The sequence below is a fragment of the Stylophora pistillata genome, chromosome 5, assembly GCF_964205215.1.
Source record: "Stylophora pistillata chromosome 5, jaStyPist1.2, whole genome shotgun sequence".
In the NCBI taxonomy this organism is placed as follows: domain Eukaryota; kingdom Metazoa; phylum Cnidaria; class Anthozoa; order Scleractinia; family Pocilloporidae; genus Stylophora; species Stylophora pistillata.
The window spans coordinates 16,814,983-16,840,304 of NC_142523.1; the positions used below are offsets into that span (position 1 = coordinate 16,814,983).

Genomic DNA, 25,322 nt, shown 5'->3' on the forward strand with positions numbered 1-25,322 from the left:
ACAAACAAATATATATTTAATGTTCTCCAATCCTGACTTACTGACAGAGTCAATCCATGTGGTCCTGCCTGTTCAATAATCCTGTAAGCCTGAGTTATCATAGGCCGCTCAGCAATAATAATTGAGTCATAATCTAGAAGGAAAGGATAATAAGACTTAAAATATTTTTTGAGAAGTAGCAAACACAAAACTGGTGAGTATCCCTTAAAAACACCATGTACTGTACATTGTAAAATGGTGCAAATAGAAACAAGACAAGTACAAGTGCTAATAATGGAACGTCTGAGCAAAGTGAATCAACATTAACCTCCACCCCTTCTTCAGAAATTAGGGACCTTATGAAATGACAATGGCTCAACTGGAAATTACACCAATCATAACCTGATTGACATTTGTAGGGTAGAACTTTAAAAACATGTACATGTAACATTCAGGTCCATTCAGTTTTTGGAGTAGCATGATCATTAGGTGTCCCCGATTAGTAGGCCACCTGTGGCCAGCTAGAAGAGTTTGACACATTAATAAAGTTGATTGATTGATTAATTACAGGCACACCAGATATTTAACAATTGTTCACCAAAGTGCCGGGAGGTTAATGTTTAACAATTATTCACCAAAGTGGGGGTTCTTAGTGGTGGTGGATATTTACCAAGACATGAATTATCCACTTCTACAACAACACTGAGGTGAATTATTGTTTTAGCATATACCTCACAGATACCAAAACCTTAGTTTAATTCTTTTATAATATTATAATAATACCAAAAAATGGTCAGAAACCAAACTCTTACTATGTGATTTTGTCTCATTAGTTGCTCAGAGATTAATAGTACTTGCTATACACTTCCCAACTAGCAATGCAGCATGCACAAAATGCACTACAGTAAAATCTGTATCAAGCAGTTACTCACTGAGAATGACACAGTAACCACAGGTTACAAGTTACAAGTTTGAATGTATTCACTTGCATGGGATATACTGATGCTGGATACTTGTTTTTAAACCACAAAGAAACCCAAAAAATAGTTTTAATTGCTTCTGTCGACATACCAATTGAAACCATTGTCAGAAATTAAATGTTGATGTATGATTTTGTGTCTTTGGCAAATCATTCTCCTCAGCTTGGAGGATGATAGTACTTAATATTAATCACTTCCCAACTAGCCAATCAGTGCACACAAAAAGTACTATTTACCAGTGTGTGGTACATACAATATAGAAACTTAAAGGATGCATTTCTTATTATGCACCAGTTCTTCATAATCATACCATCACTCTGCAAAGAGTCACCTTCAACATCCTGATCCTTATCTTCATCATCATCACCATCATCATCATCATCATTTTCGTCATTATCTTCTTCATCATTTTCCTCACCATCTGGCTTCTGAATGTTGCTGGTTTTCAGAATAAAAGGCTTGAGAAGTCGCATTTTCATTGTGGAAACATTAGGAATTGCAGATGACTTTTCCTTTTTCCTTTTCTTCTTCTTTGGTGGACTGCAGTCATTGCCATCTGCTCCAACAGGAAATGCTCCAATTTTTTCTTCTACAGCATATCCTGCCTGTACTAGAAACTGCCGCACTTTCCTTAAGCCCTTTTTCCTTAATTCAGTCTATTAATTAATAGAGGAGAAAAGGAAGATTTAATTGTAAATAACTTGGTGATTTTTCCTCATTAGAAAACTTTGTTGCAAAATAATGGCGACATTATTTCTTTGATTATTACTGAAATAAATACTTCAATTGTTCCGTGCATTTGAGGTAAGTAGTCACCGGGGGGGGGGGGGGGGGGATGGCCAGGTGACTGCTTAATACAGGCTGACCACTTGGTACAGGTTCCACAGATTAGGGGAATTATAAGAAATGATGCACAACACCACTTTATGCCTTTCCATCAAACAGTAATGTAAGTGTTTCTGTTTCTCCAGAAAAGGAATTTGACATGACTGGATCCTGGCAATAGTTGATTGAAGTTTTTAGTTCATATGTTTCTCATATCACATAGACATTCACAACTAAATTAATCATGACCATCGCTAAGACTTGAGATGCCCTGAGACAACTGGTTCCCAATAGTTTTCATTACACCAGTTTACAAAAGTTGGTCAATTCAGGACAAAGTGAAATCCCAGCAAACCAATGTTGTATGTACTGACATTTTTTTAAAAAGATACACAAAATTCCTTTTTAATTAACCCTTGACTCTTCTTGTTCAATTCTTTGTTAATATGCTGACTTCTAGAATTAAAAATGAATTTACTTACAAAATGTGTTTGTATGTCAATCAGTGGTAATTCCTGATTTGGTGAATCTAATAACAGCTTGCATAGTCTAGATGCCAGCACATCATACTTGTGGTGTTCTTGTACATGGAATCTTTTTAATCTCACCACGTTAGTGATGGCATTACTCACATTCTTCACGGGATCAGTTGTACTAACAACAACATTCTGTAAAAAAGCAAGATTAGGTGGCAAGCTCACAAAAATTTAGAATAAATCAATGGCAACTTATGCTGTAAATATATCTTATAAACCAAGTGCCGTACTGGGAGAATATCGGCCTGAGGTCTCGACAGTACGGACCGAGTGCAGCGAGGTCCATACAAAAAAGACCGAGGGTCGATATTCTTCCAGTACAGTTCCGAGCAAGCTTGGTTAATAAGAGATTTATTACATGACTGAAGTTCAAAGGGACACAAGTGCAGTATCACTCGGGACCATTCGGGACAGTGCCCGGTCCAATACTGAGAGAATATTGACCGGCAATAGAGCATTTTGATTGGTTGATTTTAGTTATTGGCCGTCTGACTTCCCGAGTCGTGTAATAAGCTTGCTTTATTGAATCATTAAAACTTATCAGCTACATAGATTTCAATAGTTTGGGCCCAGGATTAACAGTTGATTGTCGGGTCTGATGTTTGGTCAGCCTCCTTCACCAAAGAAACTGTTTAGAACATGTAACATAAAGTTGATCAAACACAGGCAAGAGATGAGGAAAGGTACTGTCCACATTTACAGTCTGCGTCTGGTCTTAGACTTGTTCTATACTGTACAAGTTTTTTTTCCCATATATTTTGGTCCCCTTATCTTTGAGCTGTACTGTACACTTCCAAACACTATTGACTTACAAACCACTTGATCGATTGGGACCCTGCTTTATGCTTAACCATTGGAAAGGTGGATTGATAATTAATAACTTGGATTGTTCAGTGTGGCCATTTCCTATCTGTATTTCTGCATTGTTTTACAGTGTAAAACTGTGGCATAAATGGCATGGTCCACAACCCAAAAATTGGAAAACAGCACAACAATGGAGTAATAGCAAGATTTACTCTATATTTGGGAAGGAAAACCACTTTGAGTCACTAATCAACTTCACAACTTTTGCCAATCACAGTTGGCACAGAGGTTGTAAAATTATCCATCACATTTATATCATATGTATGACCATCATTACAAAAAAATTGACCACTGAGACTGTATAGCTATACACTATACTTTACCTGCATAGTTACTAAATGAGCTTTGCGTAAAAGTTTCAGATGGTGAAAAGTTGTCCTTGATTCAACCTTAAAGAAATTAGAGCTGATGGATTTCTGCATGCGTCCACTGTATCTTGCTTGTCCAATATGCTCCAACAAACAGAACTGTATATCTGACAATGACAGATAAGGATCACAATCCAATCCAAAAATGGCTTTTTCCCTCACATCCTGAGAGGCAACCATAACAAGACAGTCTCCCCATCTGAAAAAATAAGGATTAAAATATCACTACAGTCATGCTCAGTATCATCTCACATCCATTTCTTATCTTTCCAGGAATTATATAAATTTACCCAAACAGCTTTAGACATGATAATTTGGATATATCAACAACGTTGAAATGTTAAATTGGCTACTGTAACGATTACAAAAGCTGACGTTTCGAGCATTAGCCCTTCGTTGGAGCGAAATTTCAACTTTGTTGATATATCCAAATTATTTTGTTATCCCCACCCACGCAGCCCCAAACAGTTTCTTTAGAAACTATCAGCTTTAGACATAGCTTCTTTACGATGGAAACGGGCAGTCTTCATGTGTTTTTGTTAAGAAATTACAAAAATTTTACAATTATGATAAAAGCAAGTTTGTTATGGAAAACAAGAAAAGTTAAAATGCCCTCTCTTGAAGATAAAATTTTAATGGCACATGGCAACTTGGATTTTTTCAATAACAGTGTTACAGTAACTTATCAACAAGCTAAGAGACAGTGCTTTCAGAATTTATGAATAGTTTTTTGCTCTATAATAGAGATCAAAAAGCATTTTCCTTCATTGCCTAAATTCAAACAGAGAATTATAAATAGCATTTTTTGTATTGTAGAAAGATGTTTTTTTGTCTAGTCATGAGCATGGGAAAAAGAAACAATTCTGAGTCCCCATGAGGAGTCGAACCTCACACCTTCGGATTCCGCACTCTGATGCTCTACCACTGAACCTCAGAGACTCTGTGGTGAGCAAGGCCCATTACAAAGTTCAAATAAGACATGCATCTTGCATACTGCATACCTGCATACTGCTAAGATCGGCAATGTTGGCAATGCATTTTTTGTATTGTTTGGCAAAATCCACCAACTGTAATTCCTGACATACCTTTCATAAGCAGTCTTTAAGTCTAGAAAATCTCCATCTGAAGAACCTCTAATCTCCTCCGATATATTTTTGCGCATATGATAACTAGGACAGGAACCCTTTATTCCACTTTCTTGGTCAGAAATCAGCTTAAACTCACTACTGAATCTGAGTGGTCCTGGAAACTGACAAGATATTCATAGTCACATGACTTAAGCAGCTGGATACATGTTTTAAGAGTGCTCTACTTTTTTCAATTACCCCCTGCATGTAACACTTAACACCTGTAATACTGAGATCTTAAGATGCATTATTATATGGCTGTGTCTGACAAGGACTGGGAACTACCGAATTCACAAATTTGATTGGCTGAAATCAATATTGAAAGCGGTCTAGATTTTCCCATCTAGACTGGCATCTAGACCGGTCTAGAAAAAAAAGATACAAAGAATATAAACAATTGGCATATAAAACACAGCCGTATAATAAACATCTTATTAACCGAGCTAGGTCGGTCTGTATGGAGAATCTTGACCTCGGTCAGTGGTACAGACCTCACTGCATTCGGTCTGTACTGGTGACCTCGATCAAGATTCTCCCATACAGACCTTCCACTCGGTTAATAAGAACTAAATATATAAGTAAGTCAACACAATGCTACATGAGCAATAACCAATGAAATCATTTTGCTTGCTTTTTCTTCTTAACAGTAATGACTACTGTGGGTGCAACGTACTGCAAAGTATACTGACAGTACACGTCGGGTAAATTGTGCTTTCTGCCATTTTTTTATTTTGTTACCATTTCTACACTGATTTGAAAAAATTAAAACACACTATCATGCAGTTCCTCCCAAGCTGTGCTGCTGCAGATATATTATATAGCAACATATGATGAAACAATGCAGAATTTATCAATTTTGATACCTGATCAAGAGAGCTTTTTTGCTCAGGGTTTGTATCCTTATCTTTACTCCCCTGTTCTTGTCTACTGCCAAATATGTGAGGAAAAGGCTCTGGAAGGGCAAAAAAGTCAACCTCTTGGAATTTTATGATTCCCTTCCATAGGAACTGCTTTGTACTGTCATCAAGTGGTAAAGAAAATGGTGGTCCTCTTTCCTTTAGGTGCTTCCATAACTCCTGTATGGGACAACCTGCAAAAAAAACATCAGCTAATGAGAGCTTTCTTTTCTCTGTACCTTTTCTAATGCTGACCTCTCCTTGACATTGACATCTTACATATAGGATGGGGTGTGGCAGGACACTAGTCTTACATCCCTCTTGACAACACCTCTACCTTTACAAAAAGTAATGCAGGAAACAGATTTTTTTCTGTTGGACAAGTAACCCTTGTACAGAAACTGATTGCAGTTATAGCACTGTAACATGTCTTCTAGGAATTATCAAGGTGAGGAAAAATGAATTAAAGTAGATGGCCAATAAAAAAAACACATTGGGTAATAAAAATTTGCTTGAAGTAACAAGATTGCTCTGATAAGGTGAAACAGATCATGTTTACTGTTGGTACTCTTGACAAGTATATCAGTCAATATGTCCTTCAAGAGTTACTCAATACTCAACTGATATGTCAGTTGACAATTGGTCAACTCTTGGTCTACACTTGGTTGACATTCAGTCAATGGTTGGTCCACACTTGGTTGATGGTTGGTAGACACTCCGTTGATGGTTGGCTGATACTCAGTCAATCAAGACTCTGTCAAGACTCCGTCAATAGTCGACAGTCAATAATCTCGACCGATATATATGGACTGATTATAAACTGAGTGTCAACTGACTATCAGCCAAGTGTCAACTGACATATCAGTTGAGTATTGACTGACTCCTGACCGATATATCATACATACATACATATACATACATAAACTTTATTTCCATTCGGATTTATGAATAGCACTAGATGTGCTAGTATCTCCGAACATATAACTACAAACAAATGACAATAAGTTTAAAATCGAAAGACTCTTATAAAACCTCATATGAAAATGCTAATAATTATATACTAATCCTCACTGGATATAGAACTCCTAATGGCACGTTTAAAAGCTGCTAGAGTGTCTGACATTTTTAATTCATCTGATAAGCTATTCCATGCAGAGGCAGCAAGATACCTGAAAGAGTATCATCGGATATACCGGTCGAGAGTACCTACAATAAACATGATCCGGTAAAACTGCAGAATACAGGGACACTCATTTACATCTCCTTGAATCACACAATACAACCTTTAGTGTTCTGTCTTATTCTTCAAAGCATAAAGACAAGGCGAACGTCAGTGGCGCTGTATGCTGTAGCTGCTCCCAAGATTACATTAACTGAATCCATGTATGAATATATCTACTAATTTATCGGAGAAAAATAAAGCACTTCCATGCATTTCCAACGAAGTTCGTTGAACCTTACCATCTAAACCATCCAATGCTATTTCATCAATGCAGTCCAAAATAGCATCCATGTTTTAATAATTACATGGATGGATATTCTGGTGCCATTATGTGTAAAATAGCCACAAACGCATGTTCACGTTTGGCCATCCATTCGACCACAATTTCAACCAGACCGTGAGAAGACTGGATACGAACACAACAAGTGAGGAGTTAGTAACTGTGACAAAGTTCCACAAGAATGATCTAATAAAGTAATCTAAAGAGTTTTCCTATCGACGATTCTTCCCTGGAAGATATTGAAAAATCCACTTGACTATCCTTTTCCGTTTCTCGTCTCTCTCTCGCGGAGAATCGCGCATGCGTCGGTAGCAGTGAAACGATAAGATTTGTAAAGTCTTATTTGAATTATCGTACCAAACTTTGAGCTACACTCTGTGTAAAGTATATGAAGTTACGACGAAGTTTAAAAAATGGCGAGCGTGGTGAGAAGACATCGTTCGAGATCGCGATCGCCTGCACGAAACAGAGGAAATCGAGACGATCGTGGTAACGAAAGAGAACGTGATAGGCGAAGGCAACACAGGGAGTAAGTAATAAACTAAATTGGCTTTAATTTTTTTAGTCAGTAACAGATCGAAATTAATAACTGATTTTATAGTTGGAAAGGGAAGTACTAATCAAAAGTACTCAAATGATTTGGTTATATCAACTAAGTTGAAATAGTAAATTGGCCACCGTAAAGAGTTAAAAAGCTTTTTAACTCTTAACGGTGGCCAATTTACCATTTCACCTTAGTCGATATAACCAAATTGCCTTGTTACCCCCACCGACACAGCACCACAGTTTCTTTCTCAAATGATTTGCCGACAGTTTCTGCCCAGTGAGGGCAAGTGATTCTCATAATAGTGCATAGATCTTGGCACTTACATATCTTACCTAGCTTGGGAAATAAAATCAAATGTGAAAAACGGAAGGAATTCTTCTCTCGATCAGTAGTAACGGGGAACAGCAGCAGTACTCAGTGTTACCTAACAACAATAAATAACTTAAACGAAGTTTTCATTATTATCATTTCAAATATAAAGACAATTTATTCTCCTAAAACATTTGTAGCCATAACCATTAAGAGATGTTTATGATATGGTCTTGAAGCTAGGCAGGTACAAAATTTATTTTATGACTGTTGCTCTAAATTCACGTCTGCCAAAGCGCAAAAGTTTAACTTTGAATGATACCTTCTTTTTTTAGCAAGCATCAAGAAACAAGAAATAACCGAGTAGATAGGAGGAGTCGTCACCAAGACACAAGTCATGGGGTAAGTAGTGCAGAGAATGGAAAGAGTACCATGTAACCCCATACATTAATTATGCATTCCACTTCTTTGTCTTAATTTGTTTTTCAAGACAAAACTTTGAAGCAAAGTCTACCAGTCTGAATGCATAATTAATGTATGGGGTTACATGGTACTCTTGCCCAGAGAATTTGATAATAAATGAATTTATTGAGCAGTAGTTGAAAGTTTTCTAGTTTCACCCGTATGTGTATATGTATGTGCATCTGTAGGGTTACAGGATGTGATTTCTATTTACATGATGCACAATGCTTTGGACATTGCTATTCCTAGCAGTGTGCAGGATGCTTGTTGCATATGAATCTCTCCATGGCTTAGCCCGTCATAGAGTCTCTGAGGCTCAGTGGTGGAGCATAGGAATCCAAAGGTCCTAGGTTCAATTCCTCATGGGGCCACAGAATGTTTTCTTTGTCCCATGCTTGTGAAAAGAAGAAATACCATCTGTCTCTATTACTTTACCAAGCTCTGAAAAAAATTTTAACGTATTTCTCATTCAATTTTCACAAAAAGCAATTGATAGTGAATGTTACCCAAAATATGAATATATCAACAAAGTTGAGATGGTAAATTGGCCACCGTTACGATTATAAAAGCTGACGTTTTGAGCGTTAGCCCTTCGTTGGAGCGAATCCAAAATAAATGTATACCCAAAATAAATGTTACCCAAAATGATTTTACCCAAAATAATTTGCTTGTTAAGTTTCTTCAAGTCATGAACAGTTGTTTCAAAACTACTTAGAACTATATTCCAGACATTACAACTTTCCCCCTTCTTTTTCTATGCTTGGAAAACCTGGTTGCTTGGACAATAAACGATTACAATAATTATTATTTACCTATTTACATGCCTATCATTTTTATCAGAGCACATCAACCAGAAGAAGAGAATGGGACAGAGATAAGGATCACAGTGAAAAAGCTCCTGAAGGTTGAGATTCGAAATGTTTTTAATGTTTTTCCCAATATATTGCCTTTGAAGTGAATGACTCAAATGGTTAAAACCATGTTCAGAATTGGATGATTTTATCTTTTTTTTTTTTTTTATATGCCTGATCAGAAGAACATCAGGCGATAGTGACTGAGTTTGTGAACGGTACCATTTTGAAAAGAAAATTTGATTGTTTGGGTAATTTTAGACAGAGAAAGTCAATAAATTCATGAAGTTCAATCTGCTACACATCTTGTGCAAAAGAATTTTGTTACTTATTATGAAAGTTATTGTAGAAAGAAAACACTGAGTTTTAATTAGACTCCTCAAAAACAATATCAGTTACGTATGATGCACAATCCTCGCAGTAGATAGCGCTATTTAAGCAATAGTGAAAATCAGACCTGAAAAAAATCAGGCCTGTACGGGACTCGAACCACTGACCTCTGCAATACTAGTGCAGCGCTCTACCAATTGAGCTAACAAGCCAACTGGGAGCAGGCCCTTACGTTGATTCGTAATAAACCCGTGAAAGTGATAAATCAGATACAATGAAATATATGAAGTTCATATATTTTGAACTGTGGTTTTAGATACGTATGATGCACGATCCTCACAGTAGATAGCGCTATTTAAGCAATAGTGAAAATCAGACCTGAAAAAAATCAGGCCTGTACGGGACTCGAACCACTGACCTCTGCGATACTAGTGCAGCGCTGGCTCAATTGGTAGAGCGCTGCACTAGTATCGCAGAGGTCAGTGGTTCGAGTCCCGTACAGGCCTGATTTTTTTCAGGTCTGATTTTCACTATTGCTTAAATAGCGCTATCTTCTGCGAGGATTGTGCATCATATGTACCTAATACCGCAGTTCAAAATATATGAACTTCATATATTTCATTGTATCTGATTTATCACTTTCACGGGTTTATTACGAATCAACGTAACGGCCTCCTCCTAGTTGGCTTGTTAGCTCAATTGGTAGAACGCTGCACTAGTATTGCAGAGGTCAGTGGTTCGAGTCCCGTACAGGCCTGATTTTTTTTTTTTTCAGGTCTGATTTTCACTATTGCTTAAATAGCGCTATCTACTGCGAGGATCGTGCATCATACGTATCTAATACCACAGTTCAAAATATATGAACTTCATATATTTCATTGTATCTGAACAATATCAGTACTTCAAAAAATGTTTTGAATTTAATTCTCACAGTCATGTATTTTCTCTAAATAATTTTTTCTACCCTCTTAACTATCCAGTTTAATTTAACTGAATAAGACAAGTTGTTTGGCCACAAACCTCCAAATGGGAACTAGATTTTGAGAATAAAAAAACAGACCACCAAATTCAATTGCTTAAAACAAAATCATCTTTGAATGGAAATTGTTATGATCTATTAATCATAAAATTTGCATTATCGTCCTAAGATATTACTGATACTTTGTAAATCTGTTCAGCTTTTCATCCAGAGAGAAGATACCACAACAGAAGGCATGAAAGACAACATTCACCAACTGAGTGAGCGTCATTTTTAGAATGTATAATTAAAAGTTTTTATAATATAATTATAACTTAACTACTGACAAGGTTACCCATGTCCCCTGATCCTAATGTTGGGTGGGAGGGGATGGGGGTTCTGGTTGGTATCTTTAAAATAAAGAACCACTTTTAAAGACATTTTAATGTCTAGATCTTAGTCATTACTTGTAGAGTCATCAAGTCCAATAACTTGTTATTAATAATACACATACAAGGTTGTCAAGTATTTGGTTGCCTAATGTTTATTTTTCTTTGTGAAAACATTCCATGGTATTCACAGTTGGCTTTTTGTTTCCATCTATAGCAATATACCCCCATCTGTCTCTGAACAAAAAACATTTACAATTAAAATTATATTAGATCTCCAAAATTAAAAGTAGTTTGTAATACTTTTGCACAGTGAAAATCCTGGGCTTCTTAGTTTCAACATTTTGCTGAGCCTCATTTTTTTTCTAGACATTGGATCCATTTGGTAGATGACTACTTTTTCTTGTATGCTTATTCTTGGTTTTTTTAGTTAAGTGCTGAATATTTCCTGCTTCTATTGAGCACAAAAAAATAGCTTGGACAAAATCAGGGATTTCTATTAGTAACGAATGGAAGAATGCCTCATGCTAATTCACTGACCACTGAATTTAAATCATTTTTATGCTCATTTTTTAGTGGCCAATTTATAGATGGAATTCTTTTTTAAATGTATCCAAATTTAAAGGCCCCAAGCATCTGTTGAGGACAGTGGTGGACAAGATGGCAGCCTTGAACCAGATGGTCCCAACTACAATCTTTCAGGAAAATTAACGGAATATTCAAACACTTACAAGGTAATGACACTTTTTTGTAGGCTGAAGTCAGTCAATACTAATTCAATTAATTCATCATTCTGTTTTTACTCCACAGAAAATATTATTGGTTACTGTCTGCATTAATGGTACATTTGGGATAAAATCCTTCAGCCCCTTGACTCAAAAGACATGTATCTGCTGAATGTGATTTGATGTTAAGTTTTAATTTTAAGTGTAGAAAACAATATAAGCACTATACACATGAGAAAGATAGGCAATGTAGTCAGGGCACCTCACCTTGGATTGCCTTCACGCCTTTAGTACATTGTTTTCCGTTTTCAGTTGTCTGTGTATATTTATTATTTTATTAGGCTGGCCAGTCATTTTTGGTTACATCACATTTCATATTTTTGTATTCATTCTTTATGCATTGTTTCTATTGTTGGTATAGCTTCTTCTGCCGTAGTTTTCTTGTTGCTGTTGTCATTATGTTTTAGTCGTCGTAGTCGCCGCATAATCTTTTAAGTTTCATTGTTTTGTCCATCATTTTCAGTTGCCTGTTTTATTTGTATTTTGTTTTGCTTTCCAGTTCTGTACATTTAGCTCATTTATGTACATTTTGCCTTTAGCAAATCTCTAGTAAAAGTGCGAATCTCTTTGGTATGTGGATTTCAACTATAGGCAATACACAAGCTCTTGTAATTCACCACCATCACTGCCACCTCTGCCTTCTGATAGCAACTGTGTGAATTGAATCACAGTGGTAGAGGCATATATTTCTGACTCAACCGCCTCACAGTTAGCTCAATTGGTTAGAGTGCCGGATTGTGTAGTGTGGGAGGTCGAGGGTTCAAGCCCTGGCTGGACTGATACTCATGGTCTTAATAAAAATAACTGACTGAGAATTTGCTACCTTTCTATAATATCAAGAAATGGATAGATATTCTGGTCTTCTCAAATAAGGACAAATAAACTGTAGGACCTAGGTCCTGCAGGGTTAGGGGTAGGAGACATTAATTTCCCACACACGAGATTACTGTGTGGTGGATGTCCTCTCCTGGGCTGGGATGGGTGGGTTTACTGGGCCCGCAGTAATTGGCGCAAGCTGTTGCGGTGTCCCTGCCTGTCGGCGAAGCTAATAAACTACACTAAACTGACTAAAAAAAATTACCAAGATGTGGAAATGTCATTAATTTTCTCCTATCACAAGACTGCTCGGACAATCTCAGTACATAGCAGTCCAAGCTACAAATATTTTGGTTGCAACAGTAATTAGAATAAAATTTGTGGTGACTACATTTTCAGCAAAAGTTGACAAATTTACCACCTGTTTTCAGCCGTTAGGTGACAAGCTGTAACAGTTTCTTTTAATTCAGTGCCCCCCCCCCCTAAAAAAAGGGAGATAAACACTAGCAAAAATATATTTAATTAGTTCTCCATTGATGCTGGTTGTGCATTTGTTTAGTCTTGAGATGGCAGACCAACCTTCAAAACTGATTGTTGGCCACTGTTGACTCAATTTCTATATCAACTTTAAGTTTCTGATTTTGGGTGACAAAAATGTCTACTCTGAAAATTCTTTTGCTTTGAGCACTGGTACATACTTCTTGAAATGCATTACTGGTCTTGCTATTGTTAAAGCGATACAGAGTCACTACCAGTAAATTTCAACAATTGTTAACAGTCTAAAGGTTGATATCAGTAATATTATTTGTTGTTTCAAGGGTGTGGTTATCAAATATAATGAGCCTGCAGAGGCCAGAAAGCCAAGGACAAGATGGCGTCTTTATCCTTTTAAAGGAGAAGAGGCAATGTGTAAGTACCTGCAGGCTCACAAATTCCTTGTCCTAACCTCCCAAGATTATTGTATATCATTGAAATTAACACCCCTAACAAAAGCCAAAATGAAGCCAGGGCCTGTAATGGACACCCCTCATAGACATTTAAACTGTTTGGTGTTTCTTGATTTAAAAACTGTGTTAATTGAAGCTCAATGTACTTTACTACAACTACTAAGATCATCTTTTGCAAGGTTATAGAGCCTCTCTCATTTGTCCCTTGACAATTTATTCTGTTTGCACTGGGAGAGATTTCTCCATTTAATATAATTTTAATGTAGAAAACAGACCATTGCTTTTTTTTGTGTAGCTGTTATGCACATTCACAGACAAAGTGCTTATTTGATTGGAAGACAGAGACATGTAAGTTTTTGTCATTTTTCTTATAAACCAAACAATTCTACTTTTCTTGGGAGAGCTTCTGTTTTATTAACATGTAAGAAAAATCTAAAATAAAGATACATGCAATCAAAAGGTTGCAAAAGTTTCAGGCAATTTTGAAACCTCTGCCATCATTTAATAAATGTGGAGAATTTACAATTTTTACAGGAGCGGTAAGTTATTGTCTCCTTTTGCATCTTTCAGATTGTTGATATTGCAGTAGATCATCCATCTTGCTCAAAACAGCATGCAGTCCTCCAATACAGACTGGTAGATTATGAAAGGCCAGATGGTACTTCTAGCAAAAAAGTCAAGTATGTAGATGTTTTTAAATGTTCTTGATGGTTGGGAAAAAAGCAAGTGATTTATTATTTTAGGACTGTGTAGTGGTAAACTATTGTTACTTTAGTTTGAAAATCCCCAAAGCTCAATGTCAAGCATATCTAAGGGACATTACATTTAATATTCAAGCATATAGCAACATGTAGACACAGGTGATATTTGGAAAGTTTTCAAAATTACTCAAGCTGTGGGCATTAAGTACTATTAGGAAAACAAATCAAAACCCCATAAGAGACCAAGCCCTTACATGTATGTGATATTTTGTGTTTTCTGCTATAGTGCTCAAATTTGTTATAGTTTTATCCCAGGAAATTTATATTGCTGACAATATTAATGATGATGATTAAACGCTCATCTATTCTTCTTCTTCTTGACCAGCAAAGGTCTATCGATCTCCAACCACTAGGCACTTCCCATCACTTAAATTTTTTTATGATTCTTTTTTTGTAAACTGTTGAGAAAAGTCAGTCTACTGTATTTCTCATTTTAGTGTTTGTTTTTGTTTTTCCACCTATAGACCATATATCATTGACCTGGAATCTGCAAATGGAACATTCCTCAACAACCAGAAAATTGAGCCCAGAAGATTCTATGAGTTGAAGGAAAAGGTAACAGCTTTACATACGCTAGGACAAAAAAATACGTAACGGACGAGCTGTCTTTTAAGTGACGTGTTGTAAGCGGAGTCTCAAGACTCGGGGCTTGCGTATTCTACTTTAGAATACTGGGCAAGTACGGTACATGCAATCAAAAGCAATCAATCTTAATCTCGTCTTTCCGCTTTACGTGCTTGTGTTTGTGGCACTGCTTTTTTTATTATTATAATTTTCTTCAAAGAGGGCACATTAAACAAATCCTGCAATCTGATTTATTCTTAGGACACGCAAGATTTTCCCAACTCTGCCCACAAACGCGATAACACTTGCGTTAGTTTTATCTATTTGTTTACAAAAATGAAACTTTCCGGGATTGGTGACGCCTGTGGCCTCGAGTAGCACAGTTTTTCACCATAACCACCACCCAGCTAGCATTTGCTATGTGGTATTTCCTTTCGGTTTTCTAATAATTATGTATTTTATTTCTTGTAGGATGTTCTTAAATTCGGCTTCAGTACAAGAGAGTATGTGATTCTAACGGAGAAGTCTCAGGTTGAGGATGATGAAGATGAAGATCCAGCTGAATGATACAGAATACTGCGAGAATTTAAAGATAAAGAATAACTGTGGGATTTCAAAAGTAACACAGATAGCTCTGCCAAGCCACAAAAAAGACCATTTTTTTGTTTTCCATAAATAAACGGGAAGAAGCTCAGAGGAGCAGAGGAGAATTGTCCCAGTCCATGAACTTGTTACGGAGATTTTTATCAAATTTTCTGTTTTATCACTTGAAGAATGACTTCAGTTTGTCTCGGAAGAGCAAAATTTTTTGATTGTCGTCTAAGTAGATCGTTTTTAATATTCTTCCTGGAACCGAGCTGTTTTAGACATTCCCTTCACACAATTTAGTTAAGTAAAACCATGAGAAAAAGTCCCTTTATTTTCTCTCGGTAAAACGGGAATGAGGTTTATCGCTCGTAGAGTAGTGTTTCGCATGTGGTCCTCTTTAGAAGTAGCGCTTCCAATGCAGCTGGCTCTGTTGTTTATGTCCGCCGTCTACTTTTCGATTTTATAATAAATGCGGCCTTCGTATATCACATGGTCGACAGACAGACCGCCTTGTGGAAAAGCAGCCATACGACTGTATGAACCTTTATCTTTTATGCTTCTCTTGCCATGTACAGTCCTGTTTTCTCTATAATGAAAAGAGACAACGAGCAGCGTTTAAGAAAGCACTCTTTATGGGCACATTTTACTTCTGTGAAGAAGCCAAGTATACCCTTTAAGTTGACAGAACAGTTAGAAACGACCAAGGTTAGTGATAATTATGTACAAGTTACAGTAATCTTAGTATGTAGATTCTACCGAAAGTGGTCGGGGAGAAGATGGATTGGAAGTGAAACTTCTTGCTTACGACATTGTACTTATTTTGTGTTGGTCGCTTTCGCATTTTGTATTCTTGTTAAGAGTGTTTGTCGTGCTTAAAGTAGTAGATCTGTAGTGAAGTCTGTTTATGATATGTTATAACTTTTGAGTATTAGTTAATATTGGGATATTTTGTTTGACGTCCTTTATCAATTTTCGCCTTTCGGAAGCCATTCTTTCACCTATCATCGTTTCATTACTCTTTTCACTCGAATTTACTGCCGGTGATTTTGCGAATAGTCCACGATCCGCAAAAAAAAAAACTTTCCAAAAAACATTAGGACACAAAAGTTTACAACATCAATCTAGCAATCACATATCGTACAGCACATCTCGACATAACTCGTTAAGTAAGAAAATTTTGAAAAATGTTTTCCCAATCTTTAATTCCTCGTTGAACAGTTACTTAATAACAACAGGTGATAAAGAAGGAAGCCAGGGCCTCTTCGTGGCTATTATTCAATCTGCTTGTATGCAATTGGGTTCTTCTGGTTTAGTGCCTGGGGAGTTGTTTGGGTCTGAAAACTGTGTTGTCAGTATTTCAATGTTTTTTCTACCATGAGGACTGCAGTTGATTCCTGTTCGTCCATGGCAAAGTAGAAGGGTCGCTTTTGTCCAGTCTCTTTCGCAGCCGCTACTTAAGCACAGGAGTAATGTAGTCTTTCTGACTGGTCCCCTTAATTACACGTAATACAATGTTCTGAACTCGTCATAGCTCTTTTTATGACCGATTTAAAAAGTCGAAGGAAATTATCTTCAGTAGTTAGTATCCAACCGTGCTTCGTAGAGTACAAATGACTCGCAAAACGTGTACAAATATCACGCGATATTTGTACTCCAGAAATATCCGCGAAATTCTCCGTCACTGAAATAACAATTTGGTGTGTTGGATAATGAATCTCTTATCATACGTTTTGTTGTGTAGTATCGCTGAGTATTTTTACGAGTTGTGCCGTACTTTACGAGCCCGTAAGGCGAGTCAAAATACGGCACAACTAGTAAAAATACGCAACGATTCCACAACAAAACGTCTAATAAGATACATATGCTAATCTGCAGCGGATAGCGTTGAACGTGCGCTCTGATTGGTCACTCAAACTCCGAGTATCCTTTGCTACTCACCTCCTAGCAACTCGCGCGAGATTTGCGCTCGAAAATATTGTATCGTTACAAGATCAAATGAGGCGGTAAATTCATCTTTTTTTGCTCTATTACCGCACTTTGTTATTACATACAGTACCAAAACAACTAGTCAACAACCCTTACCCACAACAATAATAATAATAATAATAATAATAAACTTTATTAATGCGTCAAATCAATAGCAGTTTCCCACTAAATAAGGACACCTAAACTAATCTAATATATATAAAACGCATAAAATATGCAATCCTGCCCCGTGTACTTGACCCTATTTATATGTACTACCCTACCCTGTGTAATTAAATTTGCCTAATAGATTAGAAATACAATACTGATAATGTAAAATATTAAGATTTACATAAAATACAGTTCTTGCAAGGCCGAGGAGATTAAACCTTGTATATCTAATGTATGTAAAGCACTTTTAAATTCTTGTAACGTTCTTAGCGTATAGTGAAATCATTGTCTCTTAAATTATATCTATTATTATTAATGTCAAGCAAGTTCTTAATATTATTTGGGCACAGATCGTTTTTAACTTTATACATTAACACGGCTATATCATGTAATCTTCTATTATATAAGGTTGTTCATTTAGCCCTTTTTAGAAGATCGCTATATGATGATATGCTATCACAGTAAATAGCCCTAAGGCCCCGTTCCTGTACCCTCTCTAACTTTCTAGAATCACCAGCTTTAGTTGGCACCTTAGTTGGTGCCTTGCGGTGGATATTTACCTCGCCTCTTCGCTACTCGGTAAATATCTACTTCGGTGAATAGCGATAATCGAGGATTGTTATAACAAATGCATTTACGATACGTTTAAGATTATCTCAGGACGTATTTTCTGATCCAACCAATAGAGCTTATTGCCAAGATGGCCTTTTTGCAAATATCATTGTTTCACTGAACACATTTCATTATAAATAATTGTAAAGTTTAACGCACGCGCTGTTTTGTTTACTGTTGTTATATAGCAATCATGATCGCAATGTTTGTCGCGTGAAACGTTTAATTTAAGGCGCGTAATCTAGCTGTTCAGTTGTTCAGTTCGGTTTCAACCAAGCTAACCACTTTAAGAAATATTGCTAACCAGTTAACTGCCACAAGTACGGAAGCAGTGAAGAAGTAAGTTTTCCTGAGTTGATTTCCAGGTTATTACAATTAATTTTCTGTTTGTTTTGAATACTTCTGAGGCCGATTGCCAATGTGGTTTCTTTGTATTTTAGATCGAATTGTGTTATTAAATAATAAAACGCGCTGCACCAATCCCTAAGCTGAAATCCGGGGGACCTTGTTTTTGTTTATTTTAGCGAGAGGTTCCGAGTCTGCGGAGACTTTCTGCGCAAACCAGCTCTTCGATATTATTTTTTATTACATTCCCTAGAGTACCAAGAGCAAAAACTACTCGGTGTCATCACCAAGTGATGATAAGTACAAACTGAACGAGAGCTTCACCCTTACGGAAACACGTTTCAAACCCAAGGTGTGCAAGGATACGCCAAATGTTTACGCTAAAGCATGTGCGAACCTGATATTGCCCCCAGTGCAGCAGCTGTACTTTGGTCTGGTTGATGGAAGTTATTGACTTAATGGAAGATAGTGTCCCTGAATTACGTACATGTTTTGATCGCTTGGTTAAATGTTTAAAGTTGTAGCTATTACCACAGGTCTGTAACCAGGGGGGAGGGGTGCACGAGGTGCGTTCGCACCCCCCACAGGCCCATAAGGTCCGCATTTTGAACTCAAAACCAAGTTAAGGAGTGCAGTGATACTTAAACAAAATCAAAGAATGGAAAAATGTATTCACTGGGAAACTAAAACCAGCTGCACTCTAGTAGCCCGAGCCATTCAGAACATTTCAATGAGCGCACAGATATCCGAGCTTCTAACCCACTCATTCATTTTGGCGCGATTTTATTGGTTACTTTAAGTCACGTGGTGTAAAATCACAGGACAGTTATATCTAAATATCTACGTTGCGAAATTTAGCAGATATTTGTTTTCTGCACGTTCTGTATGGAATGTGGTCCTCGTTGAGTACGCGCTCTGGTATGTCTCTTGTGTGTAGTTATTTGCATAGTGGTAGATACGTCTGAAGTTAATTGGTATTCATCCTTCGGGTTGTGAACGCCATCGCATACAAAACTTTAATTTTGCGTTGTTTATCTTATAGTGCGGGGAGTTTGCCCATTTGAGCGCCTTCTGTTCTAAGCCGTCTGTTGCGCCAAAAGTGACTCCCGCCATTCTTGACTAGACCACAGGCCGCCCAGGCTCTGTCACAGGCTCTGTCACAAGCTCTTTCACAGTGGATTATTATAGAGTTTGTATAGTGGTTTAGTTCGACTTGCTTTTGAGCTCCGTAAATTTAAAGTTGTGTGAAATAATCAAAGAAATAAAGTCTTACCTTCATACAAAGTAGTCTGTGCTGTTCTTGTCGCGATTTGAGGCCGTTTTGCTGTGTTTCAGCTTAAGGTAAGACTTTATTTCTTTGATTATTTCACACAACTTTAAATTTACGGAGCTCAAAAGCAAGTCCAACTAAACCACTATACAAACTCTATAATAATCCACTGTGAAAGAGCCTGTGACAGAGCCTGGCCCGCCTGTGACTAGACGTGGATTCAAGCTCAGAGGACGTTCTTCAGCATTCAGTTGAGTTCGATTTTTCTTCCTTTTTTTTGAGTAGTTACGACGATTTTAATGTTAAAAGCATTAGCAGCGGTGTCAACGGTCGTTTGATCGCCTCCATTGAATTTTGGAAGAGTACCTTTGGCCCCCATTGAGTTTGTACTTGACACCATCAGGCGTGGGTACAGGCTTCCTTTCGGAATATCCGCCCTCGTTTTTTTTTGGCTAAGAATAGATCGGCCTTTCAGCATTCTGAGTTTGTGACATAAGCCATCGCGGAGCTTTAAGCCAACGGCTGTATCATTAAGCACAGTGTTCCGCCATTTTGCGTTAACCCCTTGTCAGTTGCTAAAGGGAAGAAGCTGCGCTTAGTCGTCACCCTTGAAGCACAGTGGATTCCCAGGTCGCAGAATGAGAGGGCTGATCTCCTTAGCCGATTCGTTGACAAGGACGATTGGCGCGTCAATCCTTCAGTTTTCCGCCCCCCCTTGATGCTAAATGGGGTCCTCATTCATTCAACCGCTTCGCGACCTATTACAATGCTCAGCTCCCTCGGTTTCACTCGAAGTTTGCCTCTCCCGGATGCAGTGGGGTCGACGCTTTGGCACAAGACTAGAGCGCCGAAAACAACTGGATATGTCCCCCAGTTAGTCTAATCGTCGATTCTGTCCGTCATCTTATGTCTTGCTCTGGCCGCGGGACATTGATCATCCCCGAATGGCCCTCCGCTTATTTTTGGCCTATTTTGCGTGAAGGGTCTTCTCGGTTTAGCTCGTATGTCGCGGAAGTGTTTGTTCTTCCTGCAATCGGGGATCTACTACTGGAGGGTCCTGGTCAGAAGCAGATCTATAAGTCTCGACCTTCTGTTTTTCGTGGTTACCCGAAGTTCAGAATGTTGGCTTTGCGTTTAGATTTTGGTCGAGTTGTCTAGCCTTCGTGGCATACTTTTCGAGCCCGGCGGTGCACTTTTTCTGGTCTCTTTTTTGGTTACGCATATTTGGCTTTTTTGGCGCATTTTCGAGCCTGATTTGGCGTATGGTTTTAGTCTTATGTCATGGTGGCGTGTCTTGAGGCCTGAGTTGGCCAATTTTAGGCCCGATGTGGCGTTTTGTTTGGCCTGTAATGGCACCTGGCATGTAGTGGCAGCTGGATTTTGCAAATTTATCAGGTATGGGTAAGTTTATGCCGCGCAGCCGACCATCGCGTTTGGAATACCCTCTTCTTATACCGATATTGCCTTTTCTGTATGAACTTGCGCTTTTCAGTTTTCCCGTTTCGTTTCGTTCACCTTGTGTTTTTGTTTTTCAGATGTTCTAATTTCCGGAATTCGGAGCAACGCGGCAGCCTTGGAGGACCATTACTACCAGCTTGGTTCCAGACCTTCTTGATTTGCAGTTGGGATCCAGGGCCCCGTCTACCTTAACCAAGTACAAGTCGGGCTGGTTGAGATGGCGCGGATGGGCGTCCTCGAAGATTAGTGCTCCTGTCATTCCGGCAAAGCCCTTGCACATTGCACTTTTTATTATATAACTTACGAACGTTTGCGCTGCGAACAATACGGATGTCTCCCTCATACAAGATGTTGTTTATGGCATTAAGCGGGCCCACTCTATGGCTGGACTAGAAATATGTCCAGCCAACCATCCCCTTGTGAAATCTTCTCTTGAGGGCGCGAAAAGAAAATTGGCACGTCCTGTTAGCCCGAAATAGCCTTTATCCATAGACATGCTGCAGGGAATTGCCGAATGTTATGTTTCGAGTAATTCTTTATTTATTTATTTATCTATTTAAAAAATATTAAAAGAGGGAGCCCAGCTCGCCATAGCGATTTTCAGTGAGGCCCTCTCTTGCCACTCTTCGTTTTTTGTTCATGTTGTTAGTTGGTTTCTATGGGTTTTTTCGTATTAATGAAATGAACAGTTTGTGCCTTAAGGATGTGACCATTAATACTGATCACATGTCTAGTTATGTCCCCAACTGAAAAAATGACCAGTATCGGGAGGGTCACACCTCTTATCTTGTCAGGTCTAGGAAATCTACGTGCCCAGTTTCCATTACAGAACGAATTAATTATTCAGGTTTTGTCGCAGTCTAATTCATCGCTTCCGTTTGCTCGTCGTATTGTTAAGTCCAAATCTGGTGAGTATTTCTGCACTAGCAAGAGCGTGTCTATTTCTACTCTGAGAGAGAAATTCAAGAAGTACTTCCAGCCCTTTTTTTAACGACGTTTCAAAGTACGGCACGCATAGTATGAGGTCTGGTGCGGTGTCGAATCCCGCTTGTAGGCGCATACCGGGCGATTTATTGGATATGCATGTTGGGTGGAGGTGTCCTTCCTCGAGGAACAGATACATTAAACAAACAATTAAAGATCGTTTAATCGTTTCAAAATTGCTTTTGCTCTGAGGGTATATTTTACGCTAGTTTACAGTTTATTCTTACTTAGCTGAAAGAGCTTTTCTTGTCATTAGTTTATGATTATTTGTGCTTTTTTTGCTAGTTTATAACTATTGTAGTTCCAGTTTGCTATTTATTGCAATCAATTTATTTATCGTATTTATTATGTCCATTTATTTGCTGTAGCCTAGAAGTCCTGGCGGAGGACCGCCTCCCGGTTGGCTAATTGGATAGAGTGCTGCTGGACTGTTGTGCGGGAGGTCGAGGGTTCGAGCCCCGGCCGGACCAACACTCAGGGTCTTAAAATAATTGAGAAGAATATGCTACCTTTCTATAACATCAAGAAATGGTTAGATATTCTAGTCTTCTCCGATAGGGAAGAATAAATGGAGGTCCCGTCTCCTGCTGGGTTAAGGGTAGGAGACGTTAATTTCCCACGCGAGAGACTACTGTGTGATGGATGTCCTCCCCTGGAGTGGGATGGGTGGGTTTGTTGGAGCTTAAACCTCGTAGGGGACCCATGTCCTTTTGTTTCTGCTCCAGTACTTGGTACAAATCATTAAATAAATAAATAAATAAATAAATAAAATAAACAAGTGGTGCCTGACCCGTCCCAGATTTCCTGTCCTGTGTTTTCCCTACGGGGTTTTTTCAGGCAGGTTTTTTCTGGCCCCCCTGACTCGCTTACTCGCAGATGAAAGATCCGGTTACGATTATAATCATATATTTCAATTGTAGTTCAATAAACAGGTTGATGGCGTTGCTAGCAGCCCACAATCCAATGTTCTCCATGATTCTTGTGTCTTGTTTTCATTTGGTCTTATTCGCTTAAGTTAGTGCAGAATCACGCAATAACCCCGTCAGCGTCGATATTTGTACTCCAATCTTTTCGTGAAAAAGTAACATAGTCAACACAAGAGTTTCGACTTTTCCGTCTCCTGTTTACATGGATGGAAACAAAACATTTTTTTTTGCTTGCTTCCGTCAATCACCCGCATCCGCCCTCAGATCACCACTGGCTATTTTACTGAGTTTACGCGGAGACTAATTACGATATGACAATGAAAGGGTTATAAAATAAATAAGCCCCGTTCTGGCCTGCTGGGTAAAGCGTTCATGTTAGGTCCATATCACGTCCCAATAACTAATATCCATTAATACTAAGTACTATAAACTTTATGTATGTTGCACGATATGTCCTAGCTACCCTTGTTCTCTCAGTTACCTTCATCTTCTGAGTTAACCATGTTTTACCCAGTTTATCCCCATCTACCCTAGGGTAGATGGGGGTAAACTTGGTAGAACATGTGTTAACAAAGGTAGACGAGGGTGAATGTGGTAGAACATGACAAACCTAGGGTAGATGAGGGTTAATGTGGTAGAACATGGTTAATCAAGGGTAGATGGAGGTAAACATGGTAGAACATGGCTAACCTTGGATAGATGAGGGTTAATGTGGTAGAATATGGTTAATCAAGGGTAGATGGAGGTAAACGTGGTAGAACATGGCTAACCTTGGGTAGATGAGGGTTAATGTGGTAGAACATGGTTAATCAAGGGTAGACGGGGGTAAACGTGGTAGAACATGGGTTACCAAGGGTAGATGAGAGTGAACGTGGTAGAACATGGTTAACCAAGGGTAGATGGAGGTAAACGTGGTAGAACATGGCTAACCTACCTCGTTCACCCTCATCTACCCTTGGTAACCCATGTTCTACCACGTTTACCCCCATCTACCCTTTTTTAACCATGTTTTACCACGTTAACCCTCATCTACCTAAGGTTAGCCATGTTCTACCCCGTTTACTCCCATCTACCCTTTTTTTTAACTATGTTCTACCACATTAACCCTCATCTACCCAAGGTTAGCCATGTTCTACCACGTTTACCTCCATCTACCCTTGGTTAACCATGTTCTACCACGTTCACCCTCATCTACCCTAGGTAACCCATGTTCTACCACGTTTACCCCGTCTACCCTTGATTAACCATGTTCTACCACATTAACCCTCATCTACCCAAGGTTAGCCATGTTTACCTCCATCTACCCTTGGTTAACCACGTTCACCCTCATCTACCCTAGGCAACCCATGTTCTACCACGTTTACCCCCGTCTACCCTTGATTAACCATGTTCTACCACATTAACCCTCATCTACCCTAGGTTTGCCATGTTCTACCACATTCACCCTCATCTACCCAAGGTAACACATGTTCTACCAAGTTTACCCCCACCTACCCTAGGTTAGCCATGTTCCACCACGTTAACCCTCATCTATCCTAGGTTACTCATGTCCTACCTCGTTTACCTTTATCTACCCTTGGTAAGCCATGTCCTTCCACGTTAACCCTCATCTACACTAGGTAACCCATGTTCTACCTCGTTTACCCCCCATCTACTCCCGATTAACCATGTTCTACCACGTTAACCCTCATCTACCATAGTTTAGCCGCGTTCTATCACGTTCACCCACATCTACCCTAGGTAACCGATGCTTTACCACGTTTACCTCCATCTACCCTAGCCGATGCCACTATACCGCATTTCATCACTTCAAAAGTTGTTAGTTGCGTGGGGAAGTCGAATAAGTTTTGGAGCAAAACAACAAGCTCGACATCTGCCCACATAAGTAGGCGTTACATTGTTGCTGAAATTTTGGGTGAAGTTGATAAAGGTAGAAATACACAATTTAAAGGATATTGCTCTTTTGACCGAATTTTAATATGACCTCGCCTATACCAATTTATATAATGAAATGTACATATAGGTGTGTATAAGTGGGAGTATCTGGAGTCCAAAAATGTCTTACATTCTTGTGAATTACAAATGTATACACACGTTTCAAAAACGTTGCAATTTGAAATTATATAGAAATACCTTTTCTGTTTTCATCTAAAGGGTGATAGACGACGCAGGTATGTTTCAAATCATAGGAACCATACCTTGAAAAA

At 38.4% G+C, this 25,322-nt stretch overlaps 2 protein-coding genes and 1 pseudogene across 3 annotated transcripts in view; 2 read left to right on the forward strand and 1 right to left on the reverse strand.

The window, feature by feature from the left end:
* Window positions 1-7,196, reverse strand: part of LOC111325108 (general transcription factor 3C polypeptide 1) — a 38,054-nt gene extending 30,858 nt beyond the window's left edge. The window contains exons 1-7 of one of the 2 annotated variants that reach the window (XM_088760112.1): window positions 7,037-7,196; window positions 5,543-5,769; window positions 4,638-4,801; window positions 3,508-3,751; window positions 2,267-2,452; window positions 1,291-1,615; window positions 42-133 (exon numbers count right to left, since the gene is read on the reverse strand). In XM_088760112.1, the coding sequence (XP_088616238.1) occupies window positions 42-133; window positions 1,291-1,615; window positions 2,267-2,452; window positions 3,508-3,751; window positions 4,638-4,801; window positions 5,543-5,769; window positions 7,037-7,088 (1,290 nt within the window). In that variant the 5' untranslated portion in view covers window positions 7,089-7,196. Of the gene's footprint in view, window positions 1-41; window positions 134-1,269; window positions 1,616-2,266; window positions 2,453-3,507; window positions 3,752-4,637; window positions 4,802-5,542; window positions 5,770-7,036 lie in introns of both variants that reach the window. The other variant, XM_088760111.1, reaches the window with a different exon arrangement.
* A 251-nt stretch (window positions 7,197-7,447) lies between these two features.
* Window positions 7,448-15,493, forward strand: LOC111325083 (smad nuclear-interacting protein 1). The gene is made up of 10 exons (XM_022928811.2): window positions 7,448-7,606; window positions 8,269-8,335; window positions 9,236-9,299; window positions 10,755-10,815; window positions 11,549-11,657; window positions 13,343-13,433; window positions 13,767-13,819; window positions 14,042-14,151; window positions 14,697-14,787; window positions 15,268-15,493. Exons 1-10 carry the CDS (start codon window positions 7,491-7,493, stop codon window positions 15,361-15,363), a joined length of 858 nt encoding a protein of 285 aa, XP_022784546.1. The 5' UTR covers window positions 7,448-7,490; the 3' UTR covers window positions 15,364-15,493.
* Window positions 15,494-15,975: 482 nt separating this feature from the next.
* Window positions 15,976-22,924, forward strand: LOC148730566 (uncharacterized; annotated as a pseudogene).
* The last annotated feature ends 2,398 nt before the right edge of the window (window positions 22,925-25,322 follow it).